The 17,386-nt window shown below is 49.0% G+C and overlaps 1 protein-coding gene across 2 annotated transcripts in view; it reads right to left on the bottom strand.

The window, feature by feature from the left end:
• Positions 1-17,386, bottom strand: part of NOD1 (nucleotide binding oligomerization domain containing 1) — a 41,545-nt gene that overhangs the window by 13,762 nt on the left and 10,397 nt on the right. The window contains exons 2-5 of one of the 2 annotated variants that reach the window (XM_045564231.1): positions 10,210-10,306; positions 8,396-8,716; positions 6,780-6,954; positions 2,668-4,489 (exon numbers count right to left, since the gene is read on the bottom strand). In XM_045564231.1, coding sequence (XP_045420187.1) covers positions 2,668-4,489; positions 6,780-6,954; positions 8,396-8,596 — 2,198 coding nt within the window. In that variant the 5' untranslated portion in view covers positions 8,597-8,716; positions 10,210-10,306. Of the gene's footprint in view, positions 1-2,667; positions 4,490-6,779; positions 6,955-7,053; positions 7,710-8,395; positions 8,717-10,209; positions 10,307-17,386 lie in introns of those variants that run through there. The other variant, XM_045564232.1, reaches the window with a different exon arrangement.

A 17,386-nucleotide genomic window follows, 5' to 3' on the forward strand; every position in this document is an offset into this window, starting at 1 on the left:
GGTGTTTTCCCAGGTACAGGCGCCCCTGTGAGAACGGCTGTGGCAGCCAGACGGCCCCTGACAAGCCTGGCCACGGAGGGGCCACCAGACCTGGCCAGCACAGCCCTCAGCAAGGCTGTGGCGAAGCCCAGGCTTGTCCCCCGGCTCACCGCACGGGATACATGTGAGGCCGACCACCTCTACTACCGTGTGTGTGTGTGTGTGTGTGTGTGTGTGTGTGTGTGTGTGTGTGTGTGTGTGTGTGTCCCCGTGTCCCTATGTGGCTCCTGCTGCACAGCAGGGGTATGGGGTTTGGAAATGGGACTAGCTGCATTTAGTGGCTAGTGTGACAGGGGGAGAGGACGCCCGGTCATCTTGCAGGTGAGGCCAAGGATGTTAGGCAGGACAGGCCCCACCAGAACTGTCTCATCCAAACTGCCAACAGCCTCCCCCATCTGGAAACGCATGGGCTAAATGGGGTGGGGGGCGGCTCCTGTCAGAGGGTGGGAAAGTGCAAATGCAGAAACAGCCAGAAGCCTGAGCACAGAGGCAGAGGCAGAGCTTGGCAAGGCCACTCTCCAAGTCCTCTGTAATGCAGATGCCCCCTAGGAGGCCAGGCTCAGAGGGAGGGGCAGAGAAAGAAGGCCTTCAGGACTCTGGTCTCTCCTGGACAAAGGCCAGCCACACACTGGGATTTCTCTGGGAAATCCCTACACTAGCAGGATATTTTAATGTAGCCAAAATCCAAAATCATTTTTTTTTACCATCAAGTAATCTCTGTAACCAGCTACCCCGATCTTCCCAATCCTCTCCCCCATGGTTAGGTGAGGCTGGAGGGTAGAATATGGCACAGGGGTTGGGTGAGGTGATAACCAGGGGTCAGCAAACTTCTTCCGTGAAGTGGCAGAGAGCAAGTGTTTTAGGCTGTGGGGGTCTTTGCCTCCATCACAGCTACTCAGCTCTGTAGGGTGAAGCAGCCGATAAAGGGGTGTGGCTGTGTTCCAATAAAACTTTATTTACAAATACAAGCCATGGGCCGAACTTGGCCCACAAGCTGACTTTGTAATAAGCAAAAGGCTGAACAGGTAAAAGCTTGGTTTTTAGGCCACATGAAAATGAGGTCAGACAGTCTGGACTGCCCCCCTCAGCTTCACACTGAGGCAGAGTGTGTAATTACAGTGCATGGCCATCCCAGGATGGCAGAGGCAATTAGTTACTCCCGATATCTATGCTTTCTTAGCAATTAAATCCCCATTTTTTAGCTAGGCACATATGATTAAGTCCTTCCAATGAAATCTAAGTAGCAATATCATTGCCAAGAGCTGAGACGTCTTCTTAAAAGAATGGGTGTACCCTTCTTTGCCCTTCCTTCTTCCTGGCAGCTAGAATGTCAACTAGATGGTTGGAGCTTGAGCAGCCATATTGGGCCAAGAGGTGAAAGCCAGGCAGTGAGGACAGCAGAGCAGCAAAGCAGAAGAGAGCCTGGGCTCCTGATGGTCACGAGACACTGTACCAGTCCAGAACCACCTACCTCTGGACTTTTGCGTAAGAGAAACAAGCTTATAACTTATTTAAGCCACCAAGATTTTGAGTTTTCTCTAATTCTCAGATGAAAATAATCTTAACTGATGCCCTCACGGAGCTGAAAATGCTTCCCTGTGGTTGCCTGTATCCTGCTGCTTTCCTGTGAGCTGCGTTTTCTTTCACTGGTGTGGAGGAAAACTTCACCTGGGCACAGCAGGATGGTACAGTTTCCCCTTTATAAAATGGGCAGAGGGTGGCACTGGCTGTGAGACTGCAGAGGGCTGTGCAGGGAAAGTCCCAGGCTGAGAGTCCCAGGCCAGGGCGCCTCCCCATGCCCCAAGTCCCCGGCAATCCTCACGCTGGCACGGGAGTAACAGGCACCGAGAGTCCGTTCCAAATCCCTACTGCTCTGCAGAGCTGCATGAGCCAAGTAATGGAGACTTTAAAGCCCTGTCAAGATTTACAAGGTTTATCTTATACAGCAAGTACTAATAGAAGAAAACAAAGGGGCTTCCCTTTCCTCTAACCATCCAGCAGGAAAATTACCATGACTCAGCGTTTTGGCTGGGTCTCTGGCAGCACACAAGCCTGCTGGCCTTGATCACGGAAAGTAACCGACGTCAATTAGCATAAAGTCTGTTCTCTCTGCAATAATATAATAAAAGCTCTCGTGTGCCAGAAACTTTTTAAGGGCTATCTCTGAGCCTTAATCTCAACAGGTAGGTTCCTTATACATTCCGGCTCTACCATGTTGCAGCTGTGTGTCCTGGAGCAAGTTATTAACTTCTCTGTGCCTCCCCTTCCTTGTTTGCCAAAATGGAGACAATAACAGTACCTACCTTATAGGGTTGTTAAGGGCATTAAATTAGGTAATATTTGTAAGGCACTTTACCCATTCTCAATCAACACTGGTTATTATTAACACTATAATTGCTAGGATTACGAATACCTCTTTTTTCCACATGAAGATGCTGAGGCTCAGAGAAGTTAGTTTGTTCAAGGGCACCCACCTGGGGCTGCCTCAGGTGCACCTGACCGAAGCTTTGCTCCTTGCCATCTGCCTAGGGTAACGGCGGATCCAATGGATCCCGACCCACAATGCCCCGATCCTGGTGCCCCACAGCCTGGTCCCCTCCCCGCCACTCCCCTGCCTGGTGGCCTCACCTGATGACGGTGAGGCGGCTGAAGCAGGGCTGCAGTTCCCGCACGCCGTAGTCGTTGAGGTTGTTGTTGTCCAGGTCGAGGGCGAGCCGGTTGCGGATGTGGTGCAAGACGAAGGAGAGGGCGCTGCAGTCGGCCGAGCAGGCGTTGCAGTAGGTCAGCTTGAGGTAGTTGGCGCAGATGCCCCTGGCCGCCAGCTGCCCCACCTTCTGGCTCTGCGTCTCGTAGATGCAGCGCAGCATCCAGATGAAGGTGGGCATGGCCTGCACCTGGCTGAAGCGCTCGCTCTGGACCCGGGGCAGGCTCTTCAGGTAGGACCGCAGGCTGGCGAACAGGTGCGCCCACAGGGCCCTGCGCTTTCGCCTCAGGGCCGCCGCGGGCACCAGGTGCCGCAGGAGTTTCTGTTTGGCTTTGGACAGCAGCCCGCACAGGAAGAGGTTGGTGAACTGGAAATGATCCTTGTTCTTGAAAGGGTCTTCCCCTGCCAGGCCGCCGCCGCCGCCCAGGCACTGGAAAGGAGAGCAGGACACCGACGCCGCCGCGGCCTCCCCGGGAGGCGCCCACTCCCGGAAGAACCTGAGCAGCTCCTGAGTGCCCACCTTGTCGTCCACCACGAGGAAGAAGGCTGTGAAGAAGGCCTGGAGGGTGAGGTGGAAAAACTCGTAGGACTGCCGGTCCCCTCCGGGCCCCAGCTCCGGCAGGGCGCGCAGGAAGCCCAGCTGCAGGTCCCCCTCCTGCACCTCGGAGGCCTGCACCTCCTCCTGGCTGAAGACGAAGAGGCTCTTGTCCATGCCCCAGTGGGCCACCTGCCCCAGCGAGCACAGGGTGCCGCGGCCGGCGCGGAAGGTCTCCGCCTGGCTGCGTGTGTTCCGCTGCACCAGGCTGCTGGGCTGCATCCTGTTGAGGTGGACCTCGGTGACCAGCAGGAAGACGTCGGTCAGCGTCACCGTGCAGTCGGGCAGCTGTGGCGAGCCTTCGAAGGCGGCGTGGAAGTGCCGGAAGCACTGGAAGATGATCCAGCAGAAGAGGGGCACGGCGCACAGGCTGCAGAGGTTGGGGTTGGCCTCCAGCTGGTTCAACAGGCGGTCCTGCACCGCCCGCTCGGGGAACATCCTCCTGGCGTAGGTCCGCAGGTGGCAGGGCGAGAAGCCCCGGAGGAGCACCTTCTTCCGCAGGAGCCGGCGCGGGACCTCGACGCCCGTGCGGGCCGTGAGCACCTTGCTGGCGCCCTTGAGCAGCTTCCCGCTGAGCAGGTTGGCCAGCAGGACCAGCGGGTGCGCGGGCTCCCAGGGGCAGGAGCTGTCGGGCAGGCGGCTCAGGTCCAAGTCCGAGTGCAGCTCGTCCAGGCCGTCAAAGGTGAAGAGGGCCACGTGCGGAAAGCGCAGCAGGAAGGAGAACACCTCATCGGGGTCCTGCTCTGGGTAGCAGTAGTGCTTGAAGAGCAGGTCCTGCAGACACAGCGTGTCGCTTTCCTTGAAGCAGCTGAACATGCGGCAGCGGAAGTGGAAGAAGAACTTGACCCCCACGTCCAGCTGGCCGGTAGCCCAGAGGCTCTGCAGCCGCTGCAGCAGCATGGACTTGCCCACGCCAGCGTCCCCGCAGATGAAGACCGTCTCGCCCTGCTCGTCCAGGACGCCCGTGGCGTGGTCCAGGAGGCAGGCCAGGCCGCCCAGCCTGCCCAGGCTCTCGTTGTTGAAGTCGACCAGCTCCATGATGGTGTCCGTGTACGTCTCCTCCAGCAGCAGCTCCTCCTTCTGGCCATAGCACAACGTGAACTTGGAGTCTCGGCCCAGGTGGTGCCGCAGCTGCTGGGTGTACCTGCTCACTGGAGGGAGGGCCGGCCGGGCCCAGGTGAGAGATAGAGGCAGAAACCACATCAATCGGGAGGTCAAAGGGAGCAGAGGTGAGCACACAGACAAACCCCGCTCCTGGACCCTGAGGCCAGTACAGCCACTCCTCACATGCAGGCCCTGGGGGCTCGGAGCCAGCATCCCAGAATCTGAGGGTTCCCCCGGCTTCGACCCCTCTGCTTGACCTCGGATTAAGCCAGGCAGAAGGTGACAGGCTTCAACTGGGATCTGAGACAGGCCTCCCTTGTCCCTCTGCACAACATTGTCATTGAACTGCAGCTGACACCTGAAGCCCCTCACACCTGAGGGCCAGGCCAGGGGGCCTCGCTGCCCCCACCTCATCCCCAGGGCCCGATTCAAACAGCCTGAGCCAGTGCCCATGGAAAGTCTCACTGTTAAGGAAGAAATTTCCCTAACTGTTCTCTTGCTTATAACACTACACTTGAAACAACAGGTGGTCTCACAAAGCTGGATGCCAAAACCTTTGGTGATAAAATATGACACTGGACATTAACCTGGATCACAAGGGAGCTGTGCCTCCTCCCAAACACCACAGGACTGAGTACCCTAGGATGGCTCCCAGGGCGAGCGCCTCAGACCCCTGCCTGGTGCTTGGCACATGCCACAGGGTGAGCCCCACACTTCCCTCAAGGGGACGAGCTGCCCTAATGTCCACGGGGGCGCCACGCTCCCAGCAAACCTAGGTGATGAACATGGGACTTACACCAAAAGGGAGGTGGTTCCTCCCCAAATAAAACCATAAATTCCTTTAAAATAGCTTTTTAAATTTTAATTCTAATTCAATTAACAAAAATTAGACACCCACACACATTTCCAGATTCATCTATAACCCTTTCTCATCAATTTAGTCCAATTTGGATGTCTGATTAAAATTTATAAAGTAAACTGTAATTTTTTACAGCTTTATTGGAGCATAATTTATATACCATAAAATTCACTCATTGTGTTAGATACCACTACTCATCAATGATTTTTAGTCAATTCACAAAGCTGTGGAAACCTCACTACAGTCCAGTTCTAGAACATCTCCATCGTCCTCCCAGAGCTCTCTGGAGCTTCTCTGCAGCTCATCCCTGCCCCCACCCTGGGCCATAGGAACTACTGATCTGCTTTGTCAATTAATTTGCCTTTTCTGGACACTGCATATCAATGGAATCATGTTAATACAACATGCAGACTTGTGTGTGAGGCTTCTTATACAGTGAATAGTACTTTAAACAAAAGCTAGTAAAGTAGCTGGCTAAAGGAACCAATGGAGAGGTCTTTTGAAAGAACCATCATCATGGGAGTATTTTCCTTTTTTCACGGGGGAAGTAAGCTGGGTGAGCAGGAAGGGGCGTTGGAGTGAGACGCTGGCAGTGGCTGGCAGGTCCCTGCTGGGGCCACAGCAATTGGGGCGTGGCCCTGACACTGCCAGTTGGCTTTGTTTCTCCTAAACATACACTTCTCTGGGACAGTGTCCCTTGCTCCTGTTTCCAAGGACAAACTGGATTCTTTAAAAATCAGAGTTTGGGTCCTTGGTGCTGATATGTTGCCAACAGCTGTCTCCACATGGAGCAGGCCAAAGCCAGGAAAGCAGCCTCCCAGCGCCGGAGCAGATCCTGGCCCCAGTTACATGCTCCAACTGTCGCTGTCTGATCTCTGTCTGCAAGATGACATAGCGAGGATCTTCCTCCAGACTCAAAGCTCCCTGAGGGCAGGAGCCCTGTCTGTGCTGCTCAACACTGCCTCCCTCGCAGCCAGCACGTGGCCTTGGCATGTGGTAGGAACAGCAAGAATACTTGTTTCGCTAAGCAATTAACTAATGGGGTCTCCCACAGAGCTTTGCAAATAAGGGCTGGCACCCAGGGGTGATAGAAGAATACTTTGCCTAGAATCAAACCTGGAAAGATTTTTTTTTTTAAAGAAAAAAAAAATGCAACCTTGAATGTGTGCAACCATTAAAATATCTACATGTGTCAGAATAGGAAGTGGGAGGTCAGCACAGAGGCCATTCTCATACTTCCGAGGGCCCCTATATAAACCAGAGCAGGTTTGTCTGCTTTACATGTGTGGCCACATGAGGTCAGTTCAATCAGAGTCACCTGAGCTGCACCTGGGTGACAGAGACCAGCTCTTCCTTTCTAAAATCAATATAGCATTTGATTGGGCCTGCTTCCTGAGGTGGCCTACCGCTATGGCGTGTCCAGACCCCCAGGCATGGCTCACGCTGGTGCCTGCGGTCCTCCCGGGGCTGACTCGTACCTGGGTCGGTGTTGAGCACAGTTTTGCCCTGAATGAGCGGGGAAGGGGAGAAGCCGATCTCCGACAGCCAAGGCCTGAGGTCCACGTAAGCATCTGTGAGTTGCTGGAGCACGTGGAGGAAGAATTCAGACACTTCCTCGCCCTTGCTCTGTACCAGGTCCAGAATTTTGCGGACCTAGTGGCGGCACAAGCATGGGGTATGAGCTGATGTGAGGGGCATCCTCCTACCAGAAAGACCCCCAGGTAGGCTCAGGGCAGGGCTCTGAGCACTTACTACAGCCATAGCTTGACCATCCACCCATGACATGTGAAATGACCTCCTTAGCAAGAAATAAAACCACACAGCTCTAAGAAACCAGGCTTCCGTGCATCTGGAAAGAACAAAGTCAAACTAACAACTAGAGTCACGTCCACCCATAGAATTCGCTCTGTCTCCTTGTCCTTCTTAACCTAACACTACTGCTATCCCAGAGGGAGGGTGGAGAGGGAGAAGCCAGCCCCTGGGTACAATGAGGGGCACCCATGCCACACAGCAAGAGGGTGACAGGACCCCACATAAGTCATACATTACAAATGGCTTTTTTCTTATTAAAAATGCACGAAAACAAATCAAGAGAGGAGACTGAAGCACTTGTGTGCTACAAGGCTTCCCCCAGAAACCGCTCTGGTCTCTTCTGAGCCCAGCAGGGTCATGTCACAAATAGGTTCTGTTATCCCTCTAACCATGAAAGAGTTTCGATCCTGATTTTACTTTTCAGAAGGTGACACAAAGCTTAAGTGAAACTAAGGGCTGTAAGACTTCCCACAGTGGAGCATGGAGAATTCCTTATTGTGCCCGCACCTTGGGAAGTGGTCATTCCTGAACCGGAGGCGATGCCCACCTGAGTCTCACCCAGCAATGCAGCCTCCAGAGCTTAAAGAAACTAGTGAACATCTCTGCCAGTGCAATATGCTCATTTCCTTTTCCTTCCTACTAATTTAAAGTGGGTTTTAAAATGAGCTGTCTGGGCACAAGTACACGTAGCAACGAGAGCTCAGATTTAAGATTCTGCCCTAGACACAAACGCAAAAGTGAAACACTTGATTGTGAAATAAGCTGATAACTCGGGCATTTATGTTCCATCAAGACCCCAACGTGGGCCGGGTGCGGTGGCTCATGCCTGTAATCCTAGCACTCTGGGAGGCCGAGGCAGGTGGATTGCTCGAGGTCAGGAGTTCAAGACCAGCCTGAGCAAGAGCGAGACCCCCGTCTCTACTAAAAAAATAGAAAGAAATTATCTGGCCAACTAAAATATATATAGAAAAAATTAGCCAGGCATGGTGGCACATGCCTGTAGTCCCAGCTACTCGGGAGGCTGAGGCAGTAGGATCGCTTAAGCCCAGGAGTTTGAGGTTGCTGTGAGCTAGGCTGACGCCATGGCACTCACTCTAGCCAGGGCAACAAAGCGAGACTCTATCTCAAAAAAAAAAAAAAAAAAAAAAAAAAAAGACCCCAACGTGAAATTCTGCCCAATGCACTAAACTCCTGAAACCCTCCGCTCAGGTCAATGGGAAGAAGCCTCTTCCGGCTACCGGGGTTTGCATGCTGCCAATGCCAATCCCTGTCGTGGAGGCACCTTGTCCGGCTGGGTGGGGCAGGCACACACGATCTCCGCATCTTCGGCTGAGAAGTAGTCATTCTTCAGCAAGTTGTCCACCAGACACTGAGTGTTGTGGATGTGCGTGACCAGCAGTTCCCGGTTGATTTTCAACAATTTAATGTAGGAGTGAGAATCTGATGGGATTATTTCCATCTCACTGCGGCCTTGCTTTTCCATAGTTAAAGTAGCAAGTGGCTACTTTTCCCAAATTCATCTTCGGCTGCGTGTGTCCTCCCCGACAAAGGGCAAGCAGGATTTAGGGCCATCCCTCCAGGGACCCTCCTCTCGGTGCAGCCCCTGAAGAGATCAATAACATCATCAACAAGGCAAGAGCCATGGAAGTATTTCCTCCAACCCCCCACTGGTCCTGGGGTTTCTCTACTTAGAGCCAGAGGGAGCCATGCTTAAGACTTTTATCTGAGCTGCGTTAAAGAAAAAATCATAATTTCATTGCATCTGCTTATGGATTGCGTTGCTAAAGTAGGTGACCAGAGGTAGCCAATCCCTTCTGTTCAGCACAACTTCTTCATCATTATTATTACTTCTAAAAAGCAAAGTGTGCCTCGATCCTAGACTGGGATGGAGATGGGACAGTGTATTATTTTATATAATAAGGTGAATTGTGATTGGAGGTTTCTGCATCCCCTGAGCAGGGAGTGCACCCAGAACTGGGAACAGAGGAACTGTCGGGCATGGTAGAGAGAGGGCTGAGCACAAAGCGGGCTGAGGACGGAGACAGCAGCATGAAGTCGCCCGTGGTAGGCAGAGCCCAGGAACCCGGGGACAGTGATGTCTCCATCATATTCCCATTGTGGGTTGTGCTGTATCCCACCCCCACACCCACCACCCACAAACCCTCAGCAAAATCTCTTATACACAAGCCTCCTGGGGAAGGCAGGGGCCGCCGTGGCCGTGTGTACATGAGGGAGACAGAGGGAGGGTTGGCTCAGAATTCCCAGTGCTGGATGATCAACAGACGCATCTCCCTAGGAATCCTTGAAAACCTCGTGCCCCTGCTGAACTTCTGTCTGGGTAGGAACAGGGACCCAAGCTATTTTATTCAGGTGTTAAAAAATAACTTGAGTTCATCCTAGTTATCCCAAAATCTCACTGACTTGCTTTCTTGTAACAACAATAACAAAAAACACATAAAATCCTTCAGCCATGTCTTTTCCAGTCATCCTTGTATAAAATGAATCATAATCTTGTTTGTGGAAAGGCCTCAGACTGTCCCCTTTGTCCTTTGTCTAGGCAGGGAAAACCCACACATTTCAGAGATAGTATAAAAAAAATTTTTTGGTGGGTTCCAAAAAAAATTGTCACAGATCTTTTAACCCTGTCAACATCATTCATATGTTTCACAAGACACATCAGTTAACAATATGTTCACAAATTGTTTTCCACCAAGTCACACATGAGTCCTCTTTTTGAGACACTTCCTTTTTTCTGTTTTACCTATCAAATTGCTAAACACCGCAAGCCTAACAGAGATTCTCAGCCGGACTCCACCCAGTAACTTTCCTTTTAGAACCCGAATTAATGAGCAAGTAACAGCACAATTTAACATTCTAGCCACAGAGGGGCAAGAGATCCTGACCAAAAAGAATGCAAAGGGATGAAAGTGATTGGCTACTATTCCACTGAATGTGTGCAGATCTATGAGATGCTAATTCAGCCTTTTCTATTGTGGTCAATTCCGTGACCCACTTTAGGATCCATAGCTTTAAAAGTCGGTTCCCTTAAGGCATACAAGTTGATAATATTAAATTTAAATTAGTGGTCAATAATACCTTTTTAAGTTTCTGGCATCATTCTTTGAAGTAAGTCAGAATATTTTAAAACAACATCCTCTTCTTAACTCTTCAATTCCCAATTTCTTTCTGGAATCTGCAAAATCAAAGAAAAGATTTTTTTTGAAAATAGTATTGTACTTAATGGGGAATGAGTGACTGAAATCGGCAACGGGATAATTTTTAAATCCAGAACTTCCAGATCTTGAAATACTCTCTGTACCTTCTTTTAGGACAGTGTTTTCCAAATGTCAGACATTCCCCCGTAGTCACTTTTTTGTTGTTCTTGCCATAATGGAGTCTCATCTGCATTTAATTTGTTTAACTTTCTGCTTTAGGTTGAGTTTTTTTTTTTAATTCTAATACATTAATTTTAAAGGAAATTTCATGTCACCATTGGAACTGAAAAATAGCACTTGCAATACATAGAAAGTAACACAAAAATAAATTCACCAGAAATAAAACAATGTTATTTTAGTGATACGTGAAAAGGCTCTCAATTTGAGGTTTGTGGTTGGTTTTCTCTTACAGCATTTGAGCGATATTGAGGACACAGTAGAGATTTTCTCTTTAATCACAAGTGGGAGAGAAAGCTGGAAAGGAAGTTGCTTTCTCACTTTGTGATTCAGTGTTTTTTTAATTCCATGCTCCATTCTTTAGGAGGCTGGGAAAAGGTGTGACACTTCCTCACCCCACCTCTCTCATCCTCCTCCATCGACCACAAGGGTCCCATTTTACTCACTGCTTCTGTCTCTGCCAAGCCTGTGATTCCCATAAAAACAGTGATTCGCCTTCCCAGATCTTCCTGTAATAACCACCACGGGCATCTCTACCCCTGGCCATCAAAGGAAAAAACTTAAGGAAAAGTCTCCGAATTTACAGCCACCTAAACAAAGCAATACATTACATGTCAGCCACCTGGCAAGGAGGCTATTCTGTAATTTCCAGAGCCCTGGTCTGAGATTTAATGAGATGTACAGAATTAGCTCAATTCAGCAGGAATGTAACAAGGTATGGATGTCAGGAGGGGAAACAGAGAAACTGAACACTGCCCTGGTAGACAGAATCCGAGGGTAGACCAAATGCATAACATGGGACACTGTAGAGAAATACCGAAGTTCACGGGCATCTATTATCAGAAACACCAGAGAGCCAGGGAGCTCCTGGCCCTGAGAGGAGATCCTTTACTTTCTTTGCCTGGTAGAGGGTGGGTCCGGTGGGTGAAGATGGTCTGGTCTCCCAGGCAAAAGGAAGACCAAGGTTGGGCCAGAGTCAGGTGTCTAGGGGCCTGTTCTCATGGGTGGGACTCTCCCGGGCCAGTGGCGCAGAGCAGAGAGAACTGAAGTTGGAGATCCTGGTGAGGCCACCCCAGGGAACAACCAGAGAAAAATATCAAGCTAATGGAGGCATCCAGAAAAAAAGATTCACTGCAGAATAAAATATGGAACACCAAATGGAGAAACGAAGGAGAGGAGATGGCGGAGGGTGAGTCCACCATGGAAGGCCATCTCTTGAGGCATAGGCAGGCAGGGGTAGAGCCTGTCGGCAGGGAGGGAGCCCCTAAGAGAGCCAGGGGCTTGGACAGACATCTCCCCCCACACTCCTCTTCCCAACCTTCTGATCTGCCCTCAGAGGGGTTTAGTTCCTGGGTAAGGGAATCCCGGGGACACTTTGCCACTCCAGCTCTTCATGGAAATCTGTGCCCAGGTCCCACCTTGCAATGGGCTCTTCTGAACTAAATATAAAGTCTGAAGAGCCTCCAAGAGAAGATTCAGGGAAGCTGCTCTGATGAAAACGAAGCTGGGATTGGGGGAGGGCAGACATTCAAAGGGGAAAAGTAGACAGAAGAAGAGAATAATTCTATAAGACCATAGAGTAGCACTGTTGAGTTGCAAGGAAACATAAGCCTCATTGGTGATTTTAAATTTTCTAGTAGCCGCATTAACAAAAGTAAAAATAAACAGGTGAAATTAATTTTAATGATATATTTTATTTAACTCAATATGTTCAAAATATTATTTCAACATGTCATCAATATAAAATATATTAATGAAAGATTTTACATTCATTTTTTTCATCCCAAGGCTTTGGAATCTGGCGTGTGCTTTGCACTTACAGCACATCTCAGTTTGGACCAACCACATTTCAAGTGCTCAACAGCCACAGGCAGCCAGCGCTGGACACTGCAGCCCTGGAGCAATCCCTCAAGGCTGGGGTAGTGAGACATCGGAGTTGTGGCCACACCCGCCCTCCCACTTGAAATACTGATGCCAGGAATGATCTGAATTGGCTTTTCAGATCAGTTTCATCAGGAAGTTAGAGTGAGACCAGATGTTAAAGACAGGAAGTCATGATAATTCTGCAAACTCAGAAAGCAAGTAAGTACAGGACCTATTGGTTTATACACAAGGTAAAATTCCTTTCAACTATTGCCTGCAGTCCGGCAGCTTTGCAAACTTGCAAAGATTAGAAAGTAAGATACAAAAATGCTGTTGATGGTATGGTGAGACAGGGACTCTCACATACCGCTGGGGGGAATGTAAATCTGGGGAAAGCTCTGGAAAGCCATTTGACAGGATGCGTCAACAGCCTGTGAAAGGTTTCTATTTAGTAACTTCCCCTTCTAGAAATCCACCTTTTGAAAAGAATCAGAGGTCTGACAGTTTCTTTGTTTTAAAATAAGGGACTTCTGCTCCTAGCGATGACAGAGTAGCTTGTAGCTCCCACAGAGGACAACTATGGATGAATGGATCAACAAAGTGTGGTATATTCATATAGTAGGATACGATTCAATAAAAAGTACGAGTGAAATAAGAATACAACATGAATGGCACAGACACTATGGTAAGAGAAACCAGACTCCAGAGTGCACAGTGTATGATTCCAGGCATATGATGCTGAACATCTGATCTAAAAATCAGATCAGTGGTTTTCTGGGGCAGGGGGTAGATGGGAGTGGGGAAAAACTGACTGCAAAGAGGAAGAATAAGGAAAATTTCTGGGGGAGACAGAAATGTTCCATGTCTTGATTGCAGCATTCTTTCTTTCTCTCTCTCTCTCTCTCTCTCTCTCTCTCTATATATATATATATATATATATATATATACACACACACACACATATATATATGTATATATATATCACATATATGTGTGTATATATGTATATACATACATATATTTTCTATATACACATACAATTTGTCAAAAGTCAGCAATTCATATGCTTGAAATCTGTCAATGTTATCTTACGAAATTATACTTCAATGAAGTTGATTTTTTAAAAGTAGAGACAAAATAGGCCGGGCGCGGTGGCTCACGCCTGTAATCCTAGCCCTCTGGGAGGCCGAGGCGGATGGATCGCTCGAGGTCAGGAGTTCGAGACCAGCCTGAGCAAGACCCCGTCTCTACTAAAAATAGAAATAAAAATTATCTGGACACCTAAAAATATATATAGAAAAAATTAGCCAGGCATGGTGGCGCATGCCTGTAGTCCCAGCTACTAGGGAGGCTGAGGCAGGAGGATCGCTTGAGCCCAGGAGTCTGAGGTTGCTGTGAGCTAGGCTGACGCCACGGCACTCACTCTAGCCCGGGCAACAAAGTGAGACTCTGTCTCAAAAAAAAAAAAAAAAAAAAGTAGAGACAAAATAAAGGCATTTCCAGGTAAAAACTCAGAGACTTTGTTGCCAGCATATCTGCACCAAAATAAATACTAAACAGAGTTTTTCAAGTAGAAGAAAAACACCAAGACAAAAACAAAATGATGAGCAACGGAATGTGTTAATGTGTGGGTAAATATAAATGTGTATTGACTGAACAAAATAATATTAATATCTTGTGAGGTCACTGAGACCCATCAGAGGAATGATCGACCTAGAGAGGAGTGTCACCTGGCGAGCAACCAGGCTCACAGGCGGGCGGGGACTGATTTCTCTCCCTGTTTCTGTCCCTGAAACAGGGGAAGGCCCCAGAGAAACCACAGACACACACTCAGTATCGCTTCCACCCCAGGCTTCTTCCTCGCCTCTCCCTATCCCCAGGGACCCTGAGAAGAGATGGGCATTCCTTGTAACTGAGATGCTAAAACATTTTATAAAGATGTTCTTCAGATGTTCCTTGCTATGTTTTAGTAACTTTTCCCCTAAGTATAAAAACAATAACTGGTCACTGTAGAAAATCTGGGAAATTATTTTTTAAAAAGTTACCTATCACCCATAGGCAATTACCACTATTAGCATTTTAAAGTGTTTCCTTTCAGCTTTTCTCCATGTGCATTGATGCATATTTTGTACTGATTATGCATATTGATTGACACTGATTTTTGGCATGTTTTTGCATGTTTGGCATCACACTATACTGTTTTTGTTATACCCTCACTTACCATTATCTTGTGCTGCTTTCAAACTGCCAAGGGCCTCTTTTGAGCTGCAAAAGCTGGTTTCCAACTGACCTGGCTTCTAGAAAGAGAATGCTTTGCTTTCCCTGGTGTTTCTTTTATAAAGAGAAGAACTCACCTGCCACTCTGCTATCTTAAAGCTCAGCACCTGAGAAATCCCATGTGCCAAAGAGAGGCACAGAGATAATGCCAAATGGTAGCCCCTGCCTGCGCCCAGCCCTGCCTGCCTGAGCTGTGTGGCACACCTGGACGCCTTGCCCAGCAGCCTCCGCCAGCTGCCAAGGCATAGGAGAGTGTTCTGCCATCAGTGTGACCCGAGGAACGGCTGTCAGGGGGTGGGCAGGGCAGGGGAGTGGTGGAAAGACTCCACGAGGTTGCAGCCTTACTCATTCCTCTGCAGAGATCCACGGAGCCCTTCCGCATGCCCAGACCTGTGCTGTGCAAGGCCCCAGCAGGGCACAGTCTGGTCACAGCTAACACTGAGTAAGCACTTTACCAGGGCACCAGCCCTGACCTAACGCTTTGCACACACTGTGAGAGGCAGGGTAACTGACATGAGGGTTAGACACGTGATCTCCGGAGCTGGCCCCAGCTCAGTGCAAATTCTGACCCAGCTCCTGCTTCTAGAAGGAAGCTCCTGCTGAATGGACTGTGTTTGCTAGTGTTTCTCGGGCTCCAGGGGACAGGGGCACAGCGAGGTTATCTCTGTCTGTGGAGGTTTATTATAAGATCACTTTTTAGGAGGATGTCACTCATTAGTGAGTTAACCATCCCCTCTGTGCCTCAATTTCCTCAACGTGGGAGTCCCTACCTCAAAGTGTTGCTGCAAGAATTGAGTTAATGTGCACAAAGTGCTTAGACCAGAGCTGGCATATGGTAGATGCTCAGTAATTATCAAATTATTTCATCTTTTCTATTGTCTCACTCAATCCTTACAACAACCCTCAGTGGCAGAGCGCATCCTCACGTCCAGTTTACAAATGAGGAAACGGAGGCGCCAGAGGTTAAGTGGCTCCCTGCCCTTGAAGGAGGAATTACAAGCGTGGTGAGCGTGCGGAACAAGACATGAATGGGGAGAGGAGGAGAGGCGACAGCTCCCTCCAGGGCTTCCCTGGGCTCCAGCCACCACCATCTCAGAGTGTGTCTTCTCCTGCAGCCCTCTGTAGTGGAAGGTGACAGAAAGAAGTGGTTAGAGCTCCTCTCCCTTGGAGATTTGAATTTGAGACACCCAAAGAAACACCAAGTCCCAATAACCCACAGCACGTGAGTGATGAGTCAGGGCTACCCACTGCTGAGGCGTCAGGTGTGGCCTCCCTTATTTCGCGTATCCATAGAATAAACCCCCACGAACAGAGAGCACCTCCGTGTGCCCCTGCTCCCTGCAGCCTGAAAAACACGAGCAAACACGGTCTACTTCATTCTGTATGGAATCATCCAGCACCGCCTGGGTGCAGAGGTCACCCTGCCTACAATGTGACAGTGCGTGTTCACTCCCAGGACGAGCAGACAGAATGTGGCTTCCATGCCAACAGATGCAGGCTAGATGGAAAACAGAAACCTCAAGGAAATCATTTCCCATCACCCGCACCAGCCTATGACTTCACTCTTTTCCTAGAAACTCCATTGTTGGGAATATCATTCACTTTTTTTTTTTAATTTTTATATTTCCAAATAAATGACACAGCTTTCCACAAATTGGTGGTGCAACGCTAGCAGATAAGATTCTTAACAGATCTGAGTCCTAGTCAGTAAAACATTCTTTAACCATGTAGCAGATACTGACTTAGAGTTACAACCCAAAGGTTTTTTAAACAGTGAACTCTAGGTAGTCAGGCCATTCTACAAGTATTTCCGAGGCCCATACTTTCTGCATGTAGGTTGGAAACCAATACAAACATTAACAAAACCAAGGCCAGCTTTGCTGGCATCCAGGGAACACAGAATCCAGCCCATCAGCCTCTGCTCCTGTCCTGACCCTCCCTCTCTCCAGCCCTGTGCATTTTATTTCTTGAAATGTGAGTTCCCAAACAGCCCACCGCTCTCTGCAACCTTGGTGGACACAGGAAAAGGCCAATGATTTTATATACACAGAAAGGATTGGCTTATGGGATATGATTTTATGGACCATAGGATGGTTTTTGCAGACTTTCCCACCTCTTCCTTGAAAACCCACACAGTGGTAGAAGTATTCTGTTCATGAAATTGTTCATGTTCTTCTCCTAGGTGCTGGGTAGGATTACACTTCCCTACCCTCTTGAAGTTACTTGTTTAATTCATGAAATGTGGGCCAAGTGGAAGGAGTTATTTTGGGCAGGAAGCTTTAGGCATTAGCATAATTTATCAGGGTGTAGCTGTCCCTTTTGGCACTGTGACCAGCCCATTCAAGATAGGGGCTGCTCCATCAGCCCAGGCCCCAGACAACAGCAATGGGGACAGCCTCTTGCCAACTCACAATGGACACACAGCGAGAGCAAGAAATAAACCTTGGCTGTATGAGGTACTGAGATTTTGGAATTATCTGTTACTGCCCAATAATTTGACTGATAAAATAATTTGGGACAAGAAAAGCATTCAGCACATGAGGAAACTAAGGCCCAGAGGGCTGAGTGAGTTGTGTAAGGCCAGACAGCTGGTAGGAAGCAGAGCAGGACTGGTTAAGCTGTCTGGTCCCGGAAGCTTATCCCAGCCCTCTTCCCCAGACAGCAGCTTCTGCAGACAGAAACCCACTACATTAAAGGACCTCTCTTAACAAACATAAGCTACTACATTTTTTTTCAAATCC

Source organism: Lemur catta, chromosome 11, assembly GCF_020740605.2.
Source record: "Lemur catta isolate mLemCat1 chromosome 11, mLemCat1.pri, whole genome shotgun sequence".
NCBI classification, from domain to species: domain Eukaryota; kingdom Metazoa; phylum Chordata; class Mammalia; order Primates; family Lemuridae; genus Lemur; species Lemur catta.